This window comes from Tetranychus urticae, chromosome 1, assembly GCF_039701765.1.
Source record: "Tetranychus urticae isolate SD_2017Ah chromosome 1, NJAU_TeUrti_SD_1.0, whole genome shotgun sequence".
Lineage (NCBI taxonomy): Eukaryota > Metazoa > Arthropoda > Arachnida > Trombidiformes > Tetranychidae > Tetranychus > Tetranychus urticae.
In genome coordinates, this window is record NC_142958.1 from 23,232,455 (window position 1) to 23,252,527 (window position 20,073).

At 32.7% G+C, this 20,073-nt stretch overlaps 5 protein-coding genes and 1 long non-coding RNA gene across 7 annotated transcripts; 4 read left to right on the forward strand and 2 right to left on the reverse strand.

Moving 5' to 3' along the window:
- Window positions 1–249: 249 nt before the first annotated feature.
- On the forward strand, window positions 250–1,109 carry LOC107362173 (EEF1A lysine methyltransferase 4-like). The gene is made up of 2 exons (XM_015929191.3): window positions 250–406; window positions 547–1,109. The coding sequence occupies exons 1-2, from the start codon at window positions 250–252 to the stop codon at window positions 1,107–1,109; spliced, it is 720 nt and encodes a 239-aa protein (XP_015784677.3).
- On the forward strand, window positions 772–3,839 carry LOC149094791 (uncharacterized). Its single transcript, XM_089270085.1, has 2 exons — window positions 772–1,116; window positions 1,432–3,839. Exon 2 carries the CDS (start codon window positions 1,462–1,464, stop codon window positions 3,412–3,414), a length of 1,953 nt encoding a protein of 650 aa, XP_089126211.1. The 5' UTR covers window positions 772–1,116; window positions 1,432–1,461; the 3' UTR covers window positions 3,415–3,839.
- A 969-nt stretch (window positions 3,840–4,808) lies between these two features.
- On the reverse strand, window positions 4,809–6,804 carry LOC107362258 (uncharacterized). Its single transcript, XR_001568637.3, has 4 exons — window positions 6,662–6,804; window positions 6,203–6,394; window positions 5,939–6,128; window positions 4,809–5,535 (listed from the first exon to the last, which is right to left on the reverse strand). It is a non-coding gene; the product is annotated as an uncharacterized LOC107362258 (long non-coding RNA).
- On the forward strand, window positions 5,634–8,927 carry LOC107362248 (carboxypeptidase B). Of its 2 annotated transcripts, XM_015929271.3 has the most exons (8): window positions 5,634–6,003; window positions 6,883–7,086; window positions 7,164–7,303; window positions 7,449–7,875; window positions 7,947–8,034; window positions 8,130–8,332; window positions 8,441–8,525; window positions 8,596–8,927. In XM_015929271.3, exons 1-8 carry the CDS (start codon window positions 6,001–6,003, stop codon window positions 8,805–8,807), a joined length of 1,362 nt encoding a protein of 453 aa, XP_015784757.1. In that variant the 5' UTR covers window positions 5,634–6,000; the 3' UTR covers window positions 8,808–8,927. The 2 variants fall into 2 exon arrangements, with proteins under 2 accessions (XP_015784757.1, XP_015784758.1); XM_015929272.3 differs by lacking the exon at window positions 5,634–6,003 and having other exon boundaries at window positions 6,774–7,086.
- Window positions 8,928–10,756: 1,829 nt separating this feature from the next.
- LOC107362246 (uncharacterized) lies at window positions 10,757–15,927 on the forward strand. The gene is made up of 5 exons (XM_015929269.3): window positions 10,757–11,001; window positions 11,251–11,760; window positions 12,706–12,915; window positions 14,397–14,433; window positions 14,527–15,927. Exons 2-5 carry the CDS (start codon window positions 11,385–11,387, stop codon window positions 15,413–15,415), a joined length of 1,512 nt encoding a protein of 503 aa, XP_015784755.1. The 5' UTR covers window positions 10,757–11,001; window positions 11,251–11,384; the 3' UTR covers window positions 15,416–15,927.
- A 1,401-nt stretch (window positions 15,928–17,328) lies between these two features.
- LOC112538446 (serpin B11-like) lies at window positions 17,329–18,890 on the reverse strand. The gene is made up of 3 exons (XM_015929274.3): window positions 18,521–18,890; window positions 18,009–18,431; window positions 17,329–17,928 (listed from the first exon to the last, which is right to left on the reverse strand). Exons 1-3 carry the CDS (start codon window positions 18,746–18,748, stop codon window positions 17,434–17,436), a joined length of 1,146 nt encoding a protein of 381 aa, XP_015784760.1. The 5' UTR covers window positions 18,749–18,890; the 3' UTR covers window positions 17,329–17,433.
- Window positions 18,891–20,073: the final 1,183 nt, after the last annotated feature.

Sequence of the window (20,073 nt, forward strand, 5' to 3'; positions counted from 1 at the left end):
ATATGACATTTGATAAAAAAATTATTATTTTACAAGCTGTAAAAATAACATATTGTATTGCTATTCTTACACCAACTCACTAATATTGTGAACTTCACAGTGTGAGGATTTTAGTGTTTACTTCTAAATTAGTTTCTATCAAATCTAACAATTATTAATTTTTGTGATTAATAAACTTGATAATCTATATGCAAGTTTATATTTGTTTGGTTTTTACACTTAAATCTCAATGTTAATTAGCTCATGACAATGTCTTTACCAGAAGAAAATCAAACTTATGGAAATAAAAGTTATTGGATTGATAGGTTTCAAACGGAAGACGTTTATGAATGGTTAGTTGGTTACCACCAAATTAAAGATTTACTTGGACAATATATTAACAAAAATGATACCATTTTAATTTTAGGTAAGAACACTAATACATTCTAATGATTATGTATGCTTTTGATTTCAATTTATAGCTTCATTACCAAATGACATGTAATGTTTTAATTTAACAAGCTTATATGCATTTAAAATTAAAATGGGTTGCAATTTTTGTTATAGGATGTGGTAATAGTTTACTAGGTGAAAAGCTTCGTAGAGATGGATTCAATTTAATATTTTCAATGGATTATTGTGAAAATGTAGTCACTAATATGTCTAATCATTGTGATACTTGTAAACATATTAACTGGTTGACCATGGACGCTACCAATATGCCAATTAGAGATGAAACCTTTGATATTGTTCTGGAAAAGGCGACAATTGATACTTTTTTAGTGAATGAGAAAGATCTTTGGACATTGTCAGCGCCAACAATCAAGATTATTGACCAAACTTTGAGTGAAATAAGCCGTATTTTGAAACCAAATGGAAAGTTCATTTCATTGTCATTTAATCAACCTCATTTCCGTGGCCTTCTTTATTCTAAAGATAAATATGATTGGAGTATTCGTTCAATAGATACTATTGGAGATGATTTTCATCATTATTTATATGTTGTTCAAAAAGGGTTACCCATTTCATGCTCAACTAGTTATTATGTATATGAGCCTCCAAAGATCATTGAAACAATGGCTACTTGTGATGAGTCAAAAGAGAATGATATATTTGACATCAATTTATAAGATTCAGGTAAATAATTTAAAATACAGAAACATTAATTAAATTCCAAATCAAATTGATTCGATTGGTGAAATCTATTTAAAATAAATTGTAATTGCAATTTTCGGTAACTTATAATAGAATTTGAAATTCGCTCTCAATCTTATTAGTTCACAATGTTTAATATTGTTCTCCACAAGATGCCACTACTGCATAGCATGCTTCAACGGATTTCAGATGTTCATCCAAAACCTCTTACTCTTAGAAATCTAATTGTTGTAATTTCTTCAAATTAGCCTTTAATTTAATCCTAGAGTTTAAAATATGTTCTGATTATTTTATTAGTTTACTGGCTTCAACTCCTTTGTCTAAAAAATGGAACGAGAGCTTTACCATTCAAATGCCATGCTTGGCCTTAATCCTTTAACGGATGATAGTGAAGCGATGCACTTCCATTTTGGTAAACTTACTGGTGATTCCAAAGATTTTTTCAATTGTGATACTCCAATTGGCCTAGATTATCCCGATAGATCAGCTTTACAACCTATTTGTGTCCATTTTGATAGCGGTGATGGTACCAATGATGGAGAAAAGGCTGATGAAAATGTCGAATTGCTTGACATTTCAAGTAAACGTTTACCAGTTGACTTGGGATTCAATGGCCTGGATAAGACTACTATCCAAATTAATGGTAATTACACGAGTAGCCAACTCGTGGTCAATTCACCGCCTACTTCTGAGTCAGGATCTGCCGAATCCAATGATTATATAAATTTACAGTGCAATGATAATTATATGAGAGCTGATTATACCAATCAAGTTCCATCCGTTGACAATGAAAGAGTATTCTATAACAATAATCATCTATACTATTCAAATCATTACCATGAACAACCTCATGATAACTTAAACCATCATCAGAGTCACCAGAGTCATCAGATTTATCATCGAAATCATCTTAACGTAAATCATACCACTCACCAGCAAAATTATCATATCCATTATCAAAACTACCAACAGCAGCCATCAACACCAATACACTATTATCAACATTATCAGCCACAAGCTAAACAACAGTCATTTCAACGCTACCATCACCGTAAACACACACCTCATAAGGCGCCTCAAAAACCTATACAAAAGCCTCCACAAAGCCCACCAAAAATTACGAAACTTGTGAAACATAAACAAAGACAACAGACTCAAACATCAACACAAGTACGAACTCCGCCACAGCCACAACCACAGCCACAGTCACAACCTAAGCCGCAATCCAAATCACAAGTTAAAGTACAACCTTCGCTTAAACGCAAACACTATCGACGTAATCACATCAAGGCTCTGGAAGAGAAGCCAGTGCTTAATCAACCCGTTGTACAAAAACCGAAATTGGGACGACCCCGTAAATACAATTATTCGCCTCCCAAACCTGTCAAATTCAGGTCCAATAGGTTGAGACTTAAAGTACAATCGGAAAATTTAGAATCGGAACAAGATTCAGAAAGTATACCGGAGTCGTCTAAGAATTCGGATGCAAAAAAAGAGTCAAAGAAAGAAAAAGAACAGGAAATTTTGCCTGTTGAATGGGATCGGCCAGAAAATTTGAGCTTTGATCGCAACAATGTTTCAGATTTTGAAAAGGCTTCATTGCCGGAGTTTTTTGCTGGAAAATATGACAGAACTCATTTCCACCCGAGTCAATATTTGCAAATACGCAATATATTCCTCGATGAATGGGAGTCTAGAAAGCCAAATACTGTGCGTTTCCGCGAGATGATAAGGGTACACAAAGGAATTGGAAATGTTGTCAGCTTTTCTCGAGTTTGCAAATTTTTGACCGCCATTGGTGCAATTAATGATGTCGATAAAGACGACACCATTGTAACTGGGAACAAAGATGAAGATAGTTGCAATTTATCTCTTCCATCGATTGAAGATAACCAAGATAACCAAAACAAAGTCAATGACGAGGAGTCTGAGGAACCTAAAGAATCTCTTCAAGCTCCATCATCGTCATCATCACCATCACCATCCCCATCACCTCCATCTTTATCTTCCTCTACAGAAGCTAATACTTTATCACCTTCAGCAACTCCATCTGAAGACAGTATGCTTCAAACAGCAGCTCCTCGTCCAAGGAGAGGTCGTAAACGTAAAAGTTATTTCCTCAATGAGATGACTCGACTTGGTATAGATCCTGCACAAGCTGGTTTCCCTATCCCTGAAAATGATAAAGAGAAAGATGATGTTCAAGAAACAATTAATGAAAATGATGATAAATCTAATGAAATGGATGATCTTCCCGAAAGTGTACAATCTTCTCCGTAATAGTCTACTCCATTCGAAGAAACATTTTTCACTATCATCATCATCTTCACTTTCATTGTCATTTCCGAATTGTGCTTCATGCACTTTCATTGCTGATACCTCGATTAATCAGCAAAATGACCTCACTTAATGACCTACTTTATGTAAAATTCAAAAATATTCGTCCATCTATCTTTTTTTCACCTTATGAAACAAAACTCAAAATGTTATCTTTTTTTCTCCCTCTTTTTGGCCATCATCAATCGTGAAAGAGTATATTTAGTTTGTTAACAATGTAAAAGTATTGAAACTAATTCTCCTTTTTTTTGATGGTCAGGGATATCATAATATTAAATAAAAATAAGTTAAATATTTTATCCTTGGATGTATATCCCTTAAATCTATTTGTATTTAAAGAAGACTTTAATAAATACATTTAAATGTCATATTTTCCATAAATTGTTGCTTTTTTCAAAAATCGGAGAATTAGAAATCATCTCAAAAAAATCTCGAATATTACAAAACTAAAAAAATAATACAGATTTTGGATTTAAAATAAGGATAGAAGCAATTATTGCCCCGATGATGTTTTGAATGAGCCTTGAACAAGAACAGTCAAAATGTACGTAATTGACAACTGAGCTTCGATGATAAAATGTTCAGTAGTTTTGGTGTCTTTCATCACCATAAAGAACATTGTCACACTAACTACGAATTTTCAGTTTATCTAAAGATAAACATAAAGATGATCGTTCATTCACATTGTAAATACTCAAATCCTTTGACTTATCAGTTTAAAATTTAAACCATGAAAATAAAGACCAATGGATTGATGGAAAGAGTCAGGATCGGGAAAGAAGTTTAGAGAAGGTCATTAAAGATACAAAGCTCGAATGGTTAAACTGATTAAACTGATAAGAGTATACAATATTTTTAACCTTCAAGTGAGAATTGGCGGGTTTGTAGCAGCATAAAAATGAAGTTTATTTGAGCAATGAAAAAATTCCTCTGATCGATAATTTTTGATAAAGTCGCGATAAAAGTTCACTTAGATCGCTTTTTGTACAGTTTGAAACCGGATTCTGGAATCCAGTATGAACATTCTGGATTAGAGTCTGATCAGAGATCACTAGAGTTATCAAATCTTTGAGTATCACAAGCCTCATAATACTCGTGTATAAAACACGACTCTTAAAAAAGAAAATTTTGTTTGCTTTGCCTTTTCTCCAATTCTATTATCGCTATCATTGACCAAAACCAAGAAAATACTTTACCAGAAAGTTAAATATAATCGCTAGTTTTGCGCTTATGATTTGTTTGTTTTGAGAAAATTCATAATGATCTAGTGTGTGGTAGTTAAAATGCTCCACGAAACATTTATGTTTTTTTCAATATGATTCTTTGAAAAAACGGAATTCAGAACATCATACATGTATTATTCAAGGATGATGAAATTGGGAAAAGATCATATTCGAGGAAATAGGGAAGCATGGTAAGATTTTCAAAAATGAGAGAAAGGTAAAGTAAAGTTACATTGTTTGGTTTGATCCATTTTTGTTTTTTGCATAAACTAGATACTAAAGTGATAATTGATCTTCATAAAGAAAATGATCAAAAAGATGAACGTTCTCTACGTGCTCGTCTTAATCTGGCTTTGCCGTTTTCTTCTCTTTCTTTCTCCTCTATCTCAGGTTCTTCTTCCTCAGGATGCGACATGGATCACCCGAATTGTCCATAAATGTAAGAGACGCATGTTTTGCTTATGATGAAACCTTTTCCCATATTAATGTGTACTTAATTGACCTTCTCTTTATTTAATTGTATTAGCTTGTGAATCTAGAAAGACAAGCCGCTGTAGTGTATGGCTAGTATGAAGGTAATCCACCAATTCATCAATATGAAAATGATCTGGAAAATGAAATATTGCCAAAATTATCTTTACTATGCCGATCCTGAGGACAGAGTATTATCAGGTGTAATGGAGTCTTGGTATCGAGCTGAAGAGAGGAAATACAATTATGATGATCCAGTTGCACCAAAGGATAATCTTGATTTTGTACGGATTGTTTCCAAAACAACACAGCAATATGGATGTGGCCAAGCTCGTGATCGTGGATCTGGTGGTGTTGTTTTTACTGCTACCTGGAAATGAGCAAGAAAATCAAGTTACACATTTGATGGTTTCACTTCTGATCAGAGTTTAAAACAAAGGAAAAATCTTTTTGTCTTTTAAGAGAATCATTTCCAATACGTAAAATCACATTTCTTAATGATTACATTTATTTCCGCAATTATATTGTAAAATTGACTATAAAAATCAACTGAATAACTCTCAACTGAAATATTTGAAAAAATCCTGCAAAAACAGTGTATACTTCAATGAAATCTGGAATTAAATTTAACCTTTCTAATCTTATTGTGACAAATGTGTTGTATGAAAAAACTCAATTAACGACTCTATTCAAATATAAATTTCCTTGCAAATTAACTATTCTATTTATTGACGATTATTTTTATTGTTAACGAAAAAAATTAGTAATTTTACCTTTCAAAGTGTCCATCAAATAAAGCTTTACATTTAAATGCGTAGATATTAATCAGGATTGCATGGTGAGTAATTAATCAATGTTTCACTTAAATCTTTGTTGAATCACTTATTCAGGATTTTGAGCAACATCATCTTCATAAAAGGTTCACTCAATTACCCTTGTTTTCATCACGGTAACCTAAACCCTCTAAAAAAGGATTGAATAATGCTGTATATTAATTTTATGTGGTACTAATGTGGTTGAAAGTGACAATCCTTTACCAGTTAAGATAATCAATCAGTAAATCAGGTCAAATACCAAGGTCAAAGATGAATAAACTATTGAGGCCAGAGTTGGGTCTGTTAACTTTCACATTCAACAATTGACATCTCATCTTGTCCACCCATTATGATGTATATTTAAACATTTGGTTAAGGCAGAATGACCATCAAGTGTGCTGGGCCTGTTGATAGCTGAGGCAATTATTAGAATCAGATTAAGATCAATTTAGTGAAATAAATAATGAATGTGGGTCGTTTTTGCAGGACAAATTTTTTTTGTGTTGTTTCACTGACAAATTACCGATGAAGGATCTTTAAATAGAAAATTTAATCTTGCTCATTAGTTTCAACTTGATCTTGATCGTTTCTGATTTTGATCTGTTAATCTTTTTTTTCTGTTATAAATAATCAGTTTGAATTAGTGGTTAAAAAGGTGACTTTGTAAGAATTGGAACTTACTTGATAAGTTGATGTTGACTAGGAGGATGGAGATGAAATTGAGGGAGCAAAACTGATTGTAACTCATCAACGTTAACAACCAGTGAATTGCAAACCAAACTTTAGTCTTACTTTCGACTCGAGATAATTGATGTAATAATTGTTGCTATTGATTGAAAATTTGTTAAGTTTGTCCATAAAGTATCATTCCTAGCCATTATTGCTTTCTGTGTTTTTGCCAGCTAAAAGCAATGAATTTAACGGCAAGATGGATTTTCAATTTGTTAACAACTGTCATCTTCATGTTCAAACTGTTTGCCAGTGTTCAATCAGTGATTGAATCAGAGGAGGATAAAGTTGTAAGCTATAAAGGTTACTCCGTTATTCGTGTTGTACCAAGAACAAAAGACAGCTTCAGTTATTTAACCAATTTAACATACTCCAAGGTAAGTTCACAATCAATTTGCTTCTTTTTCATACGCTTTGTCCATCAAATTTATAATGCTTTTCATGTGTCAAATAGGATGTTAGCTATTGGTTGGAGCCATCCTCGATTGCTCGTCCAGTTGACATAATGATTAGTCCGAAGAAGAAGGCCTCGGTCATGAAAGGCTTGTTTCACTATGGAATGCACCCAAAAGTACAAATTGAAGATCTTGAACGGTAAGTCATCTGCAGCCTGTAAATGTCAAGGAAACTGTAAAAATTGAGAATTATTTGAATGGGTTAGGTTTTATGGTTGGTTTTTGTGTCTCATTTCAAGCGTGGTTGCTGACGAATAATACCAATCATCTCTTTTTTGTATTAGATTAATTTCCAGGAGCAAGAACGACAGTGATGAGATATCTGCACGAGTGGCTACATCGGAGGAATACTTTTTCAGCTCATATCGTCGACTGGATGAAATATACAACTATCTGGAGGGTCTTCAAAGTCGTAATAAAGATACCATCAAGATTGAAAATTTTGGTAAATCTTGGGAAGGAAGAGACTTGAAAGTGGTTAAGATAGGTGCCAATGTTAATTCGTCACCACCAAACAATTCAAAGCCAATTATTTACATTCAAGGAGGAATTCATGCTAGAGAATGGATTGCACCGGCAACAGTTGTTTACATTGCTACCACCTTGGCTAATGAAGCTTTGGATGAAACAGATAAAAGATTAATTGAATCATTTGAATGGTGGCTGGTTCCTTCCGCTAATCCTGATGGTTATGAATATTCCCATACACATGTAAGCATAAAATATCTAGATAAACATCAAATTAAAACAAATTTAATGATAAACTCTTTTTGTTTCTAAAGAACCGTAACTGGAGAAAGACTAGATCAAAGCAAGTAGGTATCTGTAGAGGAGTTGATCCAAATCGTAATTTTGGATTCTATTGGGGAGGTAAGGATTCAAAGTGGATTGATAGTCTGTGACGATCGGATACATTTCAGAAAATAAAACATCATCTAATTTGTTGATGTACTTTTTATTTTCAGGTAAAGGTACCAGTGGGGATACATGTAGTGATATTTTCAGAGGGTCCAAGCCATTCTCAGAACCAGAAACTAGAGCAATTAGAGATTTAGTCTTAGGTGCTTCACCACGAGTCCTCGCTTTTCTCGATATGCATTCCTATTCTCAGGTTTGGCTTTATCCATGGGGCTATGGAGAGCAACTTCCTGATGACCATCAAGATTTGGTAATTATCCATTGATATAATCAAATAACCTTTGATGCTATTTGATTTACATTTCCAAGTTTTTCAGTAAAAAAGCTAAAATATAATGCTTCTCTTTTTGGGTTATAGCATCAAATGGCTAAATTAGCGACAACTGCCTTGGCCAAAGTTCATGGAACCCGTTATCGGGTTGGAAGTACAACGAGATTGCTATGTAAGTAGATTTAATTGTTATTAGCCATTATTTACTACTAGTAATGTTTTTGGCTACCATTTGACATTAGATGCTGCTGCTGGTGGAGCTGACGATTGGGCTAAAGGGACAGCCAATATCAAGTATGCTTACACTGTTGAACTGAGGGATGATGGACGATATGGTTTTGTCCTTCCATCTCGATACATCATACCAACTGGTCAAGAAACTTGGACTGCATTGAAAGCTTTCGCTGATGGTCTGAAAGAGGAATTAGACCATCCCAAGATCAAATCGGCCTAAAACCGTCAAATCTCATAATTTAAGTTATTTTAACTCATGTTGTTTTTTTTCCAAGTAACTTCACACAATCTCATTCCTATATCGATTTAAATTATTAATAAATCTTAAAGTTAATTTAAAGTGTTCATTATTTTCAATCCAATTTGATAATTTAATCGACTGGACTACTGGGAAAGCTGAGTGACCCTTTTGATGAAATATTAAAAAATCGCCCGACTAGTCTTTCCATACAATTTATGATGACTTGATGTTATTTTATTGACAAGTTGATTGATTAACAGCTTTTCAGGTTTCTCGATGTTTCTGACATATTTGTTTCTCATGCTGGCAATTGTAATTTAATCATCAATTGAGTTTAGATTAAGCACCACTTGAATGTAAAACTTCAATTACAAGAAAAACTATCCTTTAATCATTAGACACAGTCTTGTAATTTGATCAACTTGAAACAATTAACATAGAAAGCATAAAGTAATGTGACTTACCAAGTCATGTTATTAATATTGTCTTCAGATATCAATCAGGAATTATAACCATGGTAGGCATTTTTTTATTGCTACAAAAATATGTATTCAGTTTCCTAAACTCAATCTATTCAGTTTGGTTTGCAAATTGAACTGAAATTAATGAGAAAAACGGAAAGATTAACAATCGACATCCTTATTATTTCCACTTAAACCATTTTTGTATTTCCATTGCATCGACAAAGTTGACATTAAATACAGTTTCAATTTATGTGTACATTTTAATGTTTATGAAAAAAGTTGATCAACAGAAGGCAAAAATAAATTTGCTAGATGAACAAATAAAAGCATAGATTTAACGAGAAAAATCATTTACAATTTAAATCAACTGAATTTCACTGATTTCTTTCAGTTTAAATTCATCTGAAAAATATCTAAATAATGGCTGCAATTCAATGTTTGTAAAGCAAAGTTTACCAATTTTACCAATATTGATCAATTACAATCATTTCACTTGAACCAGTTCTTTAAATAGGAGACAATGATTTCCAAAAAGCAAGCAATGGTTCCTAAAAAGGATAAAATATTTGGTAATTAGACGGAAATGTTTGTGTTCTTTGAGTATTTTCAGTGAAAATGGCTTGTAAAGTTCATTGGGCGATCAAAAAATTAATTGTTGAATTTGCTTTTTGGAGTTGGTCTTATTAGCACAGAGGTGTTAAGAGTAACACTTCTTGCTTATTGGAAACCATTGTCTCCTATTTAAAGAACTGATTCAGTCCAAGTTGAATCACATAAAAATGAAAGCATCATTTTTAAGGCAAGGGTTGTGATTAATATGCAAGTAAAGTTGAATAAATGTATTTCATTGTCCTTTGACCTTCCTTTAGATACCTTCGAGTGATCAAAATAGAGGCGAGGGAAGAAGAGAGGAGTAGAGTGGAGTGGAGGACAATGAAGAGTACAGATTGGGGGATTTAAAGTCCTGCTTTAAAAGGAACCCGTGAAAACCCATTTTTGGGTCCAACAAGAGAAATATTGTCATGAGAAAGCAAAGAAACCTTGAGAAAGTCAACTAACCAAACTTATCACTGATTTGGAATTGATAGTCAGAATTCGAATCTAAACAGTCCAAATTATTTCACCAACGATTGGTTGGCATTTGGTTATTAAATTGATTAAATTAGCTTTTGCCTCTGTTGTATAATCTTTATTCATTAAGAAATGCAAATTACCAAAGCCTAAGTCCTAAGCCTTCAATGGCTATGATCAGCAAAAAGACTGGCCTGTTTCTGGTTAATTCACGCCTAAACCAGGAAAATCCCTCTCTGTCGTTTTCTGGGTCTCTATTTTTCTTTCTTTTCCAGTTTCTACATTGTCTTCTTGCTCTCTTGGTTGTTTCCTTTCTCCCACTCTTTCTCTCTCTCTCTTTTCTCCCCCTCGCTCCTTATACCAGTTTTCAACATATCACAACAAGAAGATGCTTTTTAAAAGTTGAGCAAGTTTCTGAGCTTTCTTTTTTTGTTTTTTCACCTTTTATATCATTAATAAGCTTTTAATACTGTGTTTTTTGAAGAATTAAAATTTTGACCATGATTTAAGTAATTTAGTTTAATCGTAATTGTGTTTAGCTTCCTAACCATTAAAACTTCATGGCAACATTTACAACATGTACCAATCCAAATGATGTCATTGTAAAAGCTGATTTTGTTTTTGTCCGATTTCATCAGGTATAGATAATTATTTGGTGTAAATTTTGCTAACTGCTGATGAAGGCATTACTAAGTGCTAATTGTAACTCACATTGTGTCACACTGTATTACATTTTCACAGTAACCTATCGATCTTGTGTCTTCCATTTTGTGCTTTGTGTCTTAATGATATCCAGCTAAAGTAGCCTGTTAATGTTACCCGTTAATGTAAAAATAATGTGTGGTTGACTCGCTAATGAAATCTCTCTTTTCTTTTCTTTATTCAAGGTGTCGCCAAAGTAATTTGTTCATCTATGTGCCTAAAAGACTAAAAATTTGTTTATACTGATCTTGATCATCTCTACATCATAGTCATCTCATTGTTCCGTTCTGTTAACTTAACACCAAGACCAAATTCAATCATGTTGAGGCTTCTTTGTTTCATCTGCCTTTTAGTGAACATTGCTGTAGCCCTTGATGGCCCTAATACTTGTATAGAGGAACATGAAGTTCCAGTAGTGGTCAAAGTACCAGCCAAAGTTCCACAAGAAGTTACAACATACAAATGGTGTGCAAAGATCCCACCGAGATGTAAAACGAGTAAAATTGTTCAAGTTGATGGTTATAAAGAAGAGATTCATTATGAAAAGAATAGAACCCGTGTTTGTTGTAAAGGTTATGCGGAAGCTCGCAACAAATGTGTACCCGTATGTTCAAACGCTTGTCTTCATGGACGCTGTATATCTCCAGAAAAATGTGATTGTGAACCGGGCTATTCTGGACCAAATTGTGATTCAAGTAGGAATTTATTTTATCTCTAAATCTTCACTTGTCATCCATCATTTGGTTATAACATTGCTGTAACAACTTTTACTCAATCCTCTGTAACCAGAGCTACAGTTTTGTGTGTTTATGTTACTCTATTTGTCATCCTTAATTGATGATGGCTTTTGTTAGCTAATTTGAGATTATTCTTTCCTCTTCCTTTTCTGCCCTCTCCATCTTGAGATCCAATGAGAAGCCAAAATAGAATATGATATCAAACTGTGAACTTTTCCGTTCACCCAAGATCAAATTCAGATACAAAATTTTTATCCATCTCTCTGTTAAATAAGTGTTATCAACAAGTATCAGGAGGTAAAGAAGGCACAGTTACATATGGCATTCTCATTGAGACACATGTTTTTGCATTAGTCGTTAACACTTTAATTGATTCATTGTCAGCTCATCTGTCAGTTTTATTTAATTAAAATACATTTTCTAGATTCAATGGATGCTATAGATTACTCATAACCAATCATCCATCAATTTACGATTTCAGTAATTCACCTTTTCAAACATCAAAACAAATTTTATCTCCATTGTCTTTGAATGATCGATTTCTTTATCAAATACTAATCTTTCTTCGTTTCTGTTTCTTTTTCTTCTTTTACTATTATCTACATGATAAACAATATGCATACCGTGATTGTGTCTGGCTTCATGGATGGCATAAAATAGAGCACAGTAAGTTTTGATAATGATAATGCCCTGAATCTGATTTTTCATTACTCTTGTGTAGTGTGTTAGCAAGCAATTTACCTTGAAGGCTTATCCCTATTTCCTCCTTATTTTCCCTCTCCTCCTTATTTAGCCTTTGCGAGTTAGTCTTGACTACTTTTTTGCTTCATTTAGCTATAGCTCATCTTTTTAAGATTTACTCTAATCTCTTTTTTTCTCTTCTGTTCTATTTTTTCACTCAAGCTTGTCCCAAAGGTAAAAAAGGAAAAAATTGTGACCAGCCTTGTTTATGTAAAAACGATGCTCGATGTGATGCTGTTTCGGGAGAATGTATCTGTCGCCCTGGATGGACTGGTCAAGACTGTACAGAGCCTTGTCCACCTGGATATCATGGATTCCGTTGCCTCGATGAATGTCGATGCTCAAACAATGCAGATTGTGATCCTGTGAATGGTAAGACGAGCTCGGTCAAATGGTCTACGTAATCTTCAAGATTTAAGCTAGAAATTTTTAAATCGGTTTTCCTCTAATCAGTGATTACTTTGGTGTTCCAATTAATTCCAAAGTCTAATAGCATTAGACTTTTGAAATAATGCTAGTCTAGTGTTGTTGGGAAAGTGTAAATTGAAAAATGTCAACCTTAATCACAACCTTAGAAGTGTTTTTATCTTTAAGAGATCCAAGGATCCACATTACAATTAGGAGTATCTCGATTGAATACTAGGTCATTTTCATGGTGCATCTTTGTTTGATATCTTCAACTTTTTACACAGTTTCAGGATATTCATATTCTTTTGTTTTCCATCACATTGACTCATTGTGAAAGAATTGTTATCAGATATGATAGCATGCTGTCATTAAGTTCTTGTTAGATATACATCTTGTATTCAACTTTGTTTTTTACTGATTCTGACCTCAAATGCTATTCATCCTGACCTTTATTTAGAAAAAGCCATTTTAAGAAACTGGTTTAGTCTAACCCATGATACATTGCTTAAGAAATAAGCTTAGCTTTTTAACTCGGTTTGACTAATAAATTATAGCATTAACAGGATTTTATTATGAGATTTGACACTATTTTGAAAGAAATTAATTTTTTCCTTAACATAGCAAAAATCACAAGTTCGCTGATTACTCACATATTATTAATCATTAACTCAAACCTCTCTTATTCAGTCGAACAAATTTGTTTGCATTTAGCGTTGAAAATGAATCAAGTATTTCTGTTGAACAATGAAACTTTTCTTCATAGGATTAACATTAATTTACATTACTGTTTTGTTTTTCAAAATTTCATTTTTCTTCAACACTAAACTTGCCAAAATTTGTTTGACTGAAAGTCGCTTTAAATTACTTAAAAATTATTATCGCAGCTTAATTGACATATATTTTGATCAGTGATCCATTACAGTATTTAGACAACATTAATATGCTATTTTAAACATTACCCAAAACATCTATCATAGATTGGATTGTCTTAGTATCAACCTTTGACTTCTTATCAAGGCTTTCAGGTCAAACTTGTTTACGTTTAGCTATCTTTGGCCTACAATTTTTTAAAATAAAACTTGCAATTTTCAATCTACATCTTTTCGGAAATGAAGTCATTGAGTTTCAATTTTTGAAATCATCAATTGAAATCGTTTTATCATGGCATTTATGCTGATCTTCAGACAACTTATTGCTTTTGATTTTGCTTATTGATTGTTGCAAATTTAATTGTTCATCTTTCACACACTCCCAATCATTACCTAGATTATGATTAGATTGTTAATTTTACCGTAACTCTTTCAGTGTTGTGGAAAATTTGACACACTATTCACAATTTTACTTTGAACGGAAACTGGTGAATGAAGTCATCAGGTTCATCTTGTCGTTTCAACCAACCTCATCTGATTCATGTTACTAAAACTCTTTCTTGTTACACTTTATAGGTCGATGTAAATGTAAACCAGGCTGGAAAGGCCAACAGTAAGTATTGATGAATCGACTAGACTTGATTGAGTTTTGTTGTAATTTTGTGCTCTGATTGAATCCCTTTTCTCTCCATTTTTGTTTCAATAGCTGTGAAATTGAATGCACTGAAGCTGAAAATGACTGCATCCAAGGCTGTTATTGTGACCATGGTGGATACTGTAATTTAACCACCGGTCTTTGTCGATGTCCACCAGGTTATACTGGAGATTATTGTAGCGATGCATGTCCATATGGAACGTATGGGTTAAATTGCGCCCAAAGATGTAACTGTAATAGTGGAAATGAATCTGAACCAGATAGTCATGTTGTTTGTGATCATATAGCTGGCTGTAAAGTTTGGTCTTCATCGCCTTTAAAGATTGTTGAAAGTGAACCCAACGGTAATCATGCTTCAGCAACATTGATCTTGCTTATTGGAATGATAATCATTGTTCTCATAATTTCTGGTTTCCTTATTTTAAAATACCGCCGTGAGTTACGTTTATTGAACTCAGAGCTTGCTTTTGTCACCTACATATCACGGAAAGAGTCAAATGACCGGTTTGATAACCCTCTTTACTCGTACCAAGCAACAACAGCCGATTGTAAACCACCTTTACCCAACTCGGTATCCCCACCAGGACCACCTCCACAAGCCTCATCATCTACCAAAGCAAGCCTATTTTCTGGTTTCAAGCGCAATTTCGAGACAAACATATGTAAAGGCTCTCAAGATAAATCTTCTGGTCTTCCAAATGATTTCCTAAAGCCTAACCTAAATGTAACAAGTTGTTATGATGATCTTAAAACAACCAAACGAGAATACAATTCAAATATTTATGAGGAAAATGATAGCTGTGGAACAAGGTCATCGACTTTAACAAAGGAACCAGTTTACGCTGAGATTCCGGGCTCTGATAATAAGGATGATCTCAAAGAGAGCCCCTATGATTCACCAAGACCAATAGATTCTAATAATCAAGTTAACAAATTGTAATTCATTATGATTCGATCCAAGCAGCTCAACGCCAAACTTCATTGAATGAATTTTCGTCTGTTTTATACCAACGGCACAAAACCCATTTTATATGTATTCTGAGTCAAGATTTTTTTTGTTGTAGATCAAGGAAAATGGTTGAAAAGATGAGGAAATAATCTATCAATCATATTATCATCTTATTTTGCTCTCTATGTTATCCCCAGTCTTGTTCATCATTTCCTTGTTCAACAAAAGAAAACAAAAACGCCATCATCATTGCATCTTCACATCATATTTATTACCAACTTATTATTGGAAAACAATTGCTAAATCATGACTTCTCTTTTCATTTCATCCATTCTTATAATCGCAATTCAACAAAAGAAATACATTTTCACCAAAATGATATTTTACTTCATAATTTTTAAATTCTCCATATTAAAGTCTTTCCTTTTCTAAGACATTTTAGCTTCTGTTGATATATAAATTCAAATGGCAAATAAATAATGAAACTAAATTTATTTAACGATTAACTTGTGTTTACTTTTATTCAATCTATTATAAGAAACGAAACGGATACTATTTCATTTTAAATCAATGATTTGTTTCTTGATCAACAATCAAGAATCGCTGTTCTTGTCTATTTTACGTGTAATCACATAAAAGCATTGGCTTATCAACCGATCGGAAGCTTATTGTGTTTACATTGAGTAGTTTTTTATTACATTTTAAAAGCAAGACAACAAAAGCGTTTTCTTGAAAAACAAATTGGTTGAGTGATTGAATCTCTTGGATCAACAGCATTGTAATACAAGGTTTTCTTGGTCTTAAACCTTTACTTCCTCTAATGGTTGAAATTTTATCTCATTTTGTTTTTCAAGGATGGCTTGATATCTGACTGACTCTCGTAATCATGCTTGGTTGATAAACAACATGAAAAGGGTTGATACTGTAAACGCTGTGCGAGTTCCAAGTTGTTCGTCTTAATTCATTTTTCTGTAGCAATTATTTTACACATTGGGTGAAAGATAATCAATTGTTTATCAAAAAAGGATAACTTTAATATACTTTTTCTTTGGACATTCAATTCTAATGCAAGTTTTTTAAAAGAAACAATTCATATTTTATTTAGTCATCCGTGAGTTTTAATTGAATATCTATCGAGTATCAAGTTGTTTGATATTACAGACTCACAAAATTATTATTAAATTGGTAGCAACCATTAGTTCAATTGAGTTACTTGAATGTTCACAAAGACAAACAATTAACCTAACGTTATAAAAACAGACCTTCAGCTTTATTGAATGTTTAGTCTGATTCCATTATCTTGATTACCATGTAATTAGTAACGAAATTGGGTAAACTTGAAAGGATTTCAATTGCATTTGAATCGAAGGTGAACAGAAATAGAAATTGTCAAAATAAGTGCATTTTCTGGTTGACCATCAAAAGTTACGTCAGTAGTATGAGTCTCATGAAAAAATCTGCTTCCATTAGTGTGCAAAAGGCGATCGAAGTTTCAACTTTGAACTTGATTTTCTCGAAAACTGTCCATCACAAATGGACTCAGCTCTTATGTTCCTACAGACCAACATTATCTAAATTTAAAGGAAATTAATTTTAACGTTTTTTTTGCACATTTGTGTCAATCTATGCATAAAGGTGACAATTGTTTCTTTTAAATAACAACCATGTATTAATACCATATACAAACGAATGCATTGATTTTGACGGCTCTTTTGATTTTATTTGCGCATCTAATTCCCATTGGTGTGATAGATGAATATAAGTGTAATGCCTAATTGTCAAACTAAGCACCGTCAAACTCAATGCATTCGTTTGTATTGTATAACAACTGTTTACATTGAAATTGTAAATTTTCATTGGAATGATTGAAAGATAATTGATATAACGATTTTGCTGATAGCGAATGAATGTCAAAATGTCATGATTAAATATACATATTCTCAATAGATCGTGTAAATTTTGATTCTATAATAATAATAAGTGCAGAGAAAGTAAGGTTATATGACTTTTCAGAGCGACTGGATAGAAGACATATTATTCAATTGCCCCATGAATAGATTGACATTTGTCAGATTATCACGAATGAAAAATAGAAATGGCCGATCCGCAATGAAATTAATGACTTTTGATGGTGCACGTGCGGACGTGCATGCACTTTTAGTTACAGCAGCTGCTACGGTACCAGTCTCAGTGACTTCAATTAAAGCTTTTTGTATTGATTGCGATATGTATACTAATCTTTCAGTAATTTTGGGAAATTCAGCACTCATTCGGTCGAATGGTAGAATCATTCCCATGCTTGGTAAAATTTCGTGCAATTGATGTTTGTCTTCCAGTTTGAATTTTGGTATCATCAAACTATCCAAACGCGTTCTTGTCATGGAGTCTATCAATCTGGAAAGCTCAGCCGAGTCTAAATTATCGACCATCTTTTTTAGATTGTTGTCACCAATTGGTAGGACCAATATCATGCTCATATTTTCACCATATGGAATCTCGACAATCTGTTGATGAAAAACGATTGATGTAACGTATATTATAAAAGTTGAGATTAAAGAATGTATAATGTTGATGAAATTATTACCTTTAATTTTTTTTCAGGAGATTCTAAAAAGTGGTATCTACCTGCATGCAGCATCATCTTAACCTTAGTTGTTGATCCATCTGAATTATTGAATATCTTATCATGTGTACACCTTTTAGGAAAAGGGTTCAACCAGCTACCTTCGAAATAAATTGCATTTAATAGCAAACAAACAGCATCAGGGTTTGGCGGTTCGTTGAGAATAGTTGCAATTTTATTTTTTGTATTTTCGGAAACCCAAGAGTTGACTTTTTCCATGACATTTTTTCCATTATTATTAAAATCCTCATTGAATGCATCGGCAGAATAGTTAGTTTGTAAGCTTTGAACAAAAGTATCTTTTAGCTTGAATATTGTGTTGCCCACAAGTAAATTGCCAAACTCTAGAATGCAATTTTTATTTGTTTTATAGCTTTCTAACAGCTGAAAATAAAATAAAATTAGTAACAGTTAAAGACGGAAAATGATTGCAATCAAATATGAATAGTTGTGCTTAATATATGCATAATTACCTGTTTGATTATTTCAGAAATACCTCCATGTTGGTTATCAATTTCATCCAAATCTAGAACTTCTTTGATTTGTTTTTCTGTTTCACCAGCGGCTCCTTCCAATACCATACAATAGGCAATGATAACACTTAATGGTGACAAAAGTAAGTTGGTTGAATCAGATGCAGAATTAATTTTTTTCAAAAACTTCAAACCAAATTCAATACTAGGATTGCTTATATGTGACATCTTCAACTCTGCAGAATATTTTAAAGCACTGTTATAAAGGATAATGAAAAAACATTTAAATTTACGATCAATGTATATTTAAAGAAACTAAAATAATGATATTATATTTCGAATATTTACAGTTCATCGAAAACTCAGTTAATGAGAGTTTTATCTCATTACTCGTTCACAGCAAAATGTGTTATTCATAAGACGTCCTCGTCGGCTCACTTTTCTTCTCATTAGTCACAGCTAGTTTCTAATGTGGCTAATTATAATAAAAAAACTTAATATATAAGAGTTAACTTTAACGCTTAACTTTGTTATACAGCCTAGTCCATTATATAGTATTAAAATCATCTAGTAACTGTGAATAATTTTTTCAACGACTCAGAGATCATTTCCGAATCAGTAATGCATTTTAAACATGAAATTGCATCATTTGATCATTGAATTTAGGAAAACTGAAATTAAGACGAGACTTATGTTTGTTGAGCCTGTGGAATTGCTATTCTCTTGCAATTAAGTGAATAACAAAGTTAATTGTTAAATTAAACCCTTAAATATTAATTTTTTCAATTAGCCACTCGACGAGCGCCGAAACTAGCTGTGGCTAATGAGAAGAGAAGTGGGTAGACGAGGACTTCTTATGACTGCAACAAAATGATCAAAATCTTAGATTGAGAACTAAATCCTTCAATATTTAATTATAATTAATATGCATAGATGGTATGCATAGATGGTATTACAATTACATACCGAAGTCAGCTGAATTAACCAATCAATCAACCAATTTTTTAAAAAAAACTCGCGCAATCAGCTTGAAGTAACATTTCAGATTAGATTTGATCTATTAAGGATGATTGCAAATAATAAATTACGCTGCCGATTATAAAAAACATTCAAAATATTAAAAGTCAAATATTTCAAAAGCCGCGTGTTTAGAGCAATATGCGTAACATCATTGGAATCAGAACAAAAAGTTATCGATTGATATATGGCCTGAATCTTAGGCCGAAAATCTAGCATTTTGGCTATCCTCCTTTGATAATTATGTCCTTTTATTATCAACCTAAAAATTCATTTATTTTTGCACTGATCTGATATCTTTCCAAAATTTTGATGCAAATTGTTAATAAAATTCCCACTTAAAAATGTTTTATTGCCGCGATAAAATTTCAGCCACAGTCGAGAATCATTGAAAAATCATGAAAATTGATGATTTTTCTACGATTTTAGTTGCAAATTGTGATTTCGATAATTTGTGAACAATTTTGGACAGCGAATGTGACAATAAAGTTTTGTCTAGATTTATTATCATCAATCAATAAGACAAAAATAAAAAA

What these genes read in the sequence shown, in the direction of transcription:
- LOC107362173 (XM_015929191.3), top strand. Translation starts at nt 250, where the DNA reads ATGTCTTTACCAGAAGAAAATCAAACTTATGGAAATAAAAGTTATTGG. An exon ending in TGATACCATTTTAATTTTAG is followed by an intron (nt 407 to 546) that starts GTAAGAACACTA and finishes TTTTTGTTATAG; the next exon opens with GATGTGGTAATAGTTTACTA.
- LOC149094791 (XM_089270085.1), top strand. Translation starts at nt 1,462, where the DNA reads ATGGAACGAGAGCTTTACCATTCAAATGCCATGCTTGGCCTTAATCCT.
- LOC107362248 (XM_015929271.3), top strand. An exon ending in CCAATTTAACATACTCCAAG is followed by an intron (nt 7,087 to 7,163) that starts GTAAGTTCACAA and finishes TGTGTCAAATAG; the next exon opens with GATGTTAGCTATTGGTTGGA. An exon ending in ATGAATATTCCCATACACAT is followed by an intron (nt 7,876 to 7,946) that starts GTAAGCATAAAA and finishes TTGTTTCTAAAG; the next exon opens with AACCGTAACTGGAGAAAGAC.
- LOC107362246 (XM_015929269.3), top strand. Translation starts at nt 11,385, where the DNA reads ATGTTGAGGCTTCTTTGTTTCATCTGCCTTTTAGTGAACATTGCTGTA. An exon ending in AGATTGTGATCCTGTGAATG is followed by an intron (nt 12,916 to 14,396) that starts GTAAGACGAGCT and finishes TACACTTTATAG; the next exon opens with GTCGATGTAAATGTAAACCA. An exon ending in CCAGGCTGGAAAGGCCAACA is followed by an intron (nt 14,434 to 14,526) that starts GTAAGTATTGAT and finishes TTGTTTCAATAG; the next exon opens with CTGTGAAATTGAATGCACTG.
- LOC112538446 (XM_015929274.3), bottom strand. Translation starts at nt 18,748, where the DNA reads ATGTCACATATAAGCAATCCTAGTATTGAATTTGGTTTGAAGTTTTTG. An exon ending in TTTCTGAAATAATCAAACAG is followed by an intron (nt 18,432 to 18,520) that starts GTAATTATGCAT and finishes TTTTATTTTCAG; the next exon opens with CTGTTAGAAAGCTATAAAAC. An exon ending in CTCCTGAAAAAAAATTAAAG is followed by an intron (nt 17,929 to 18,008) that starts GTAATAATTTCA and finishes TTTCATCAACAG; the next exon opens with ATTGTCGAGATTCCATATGG.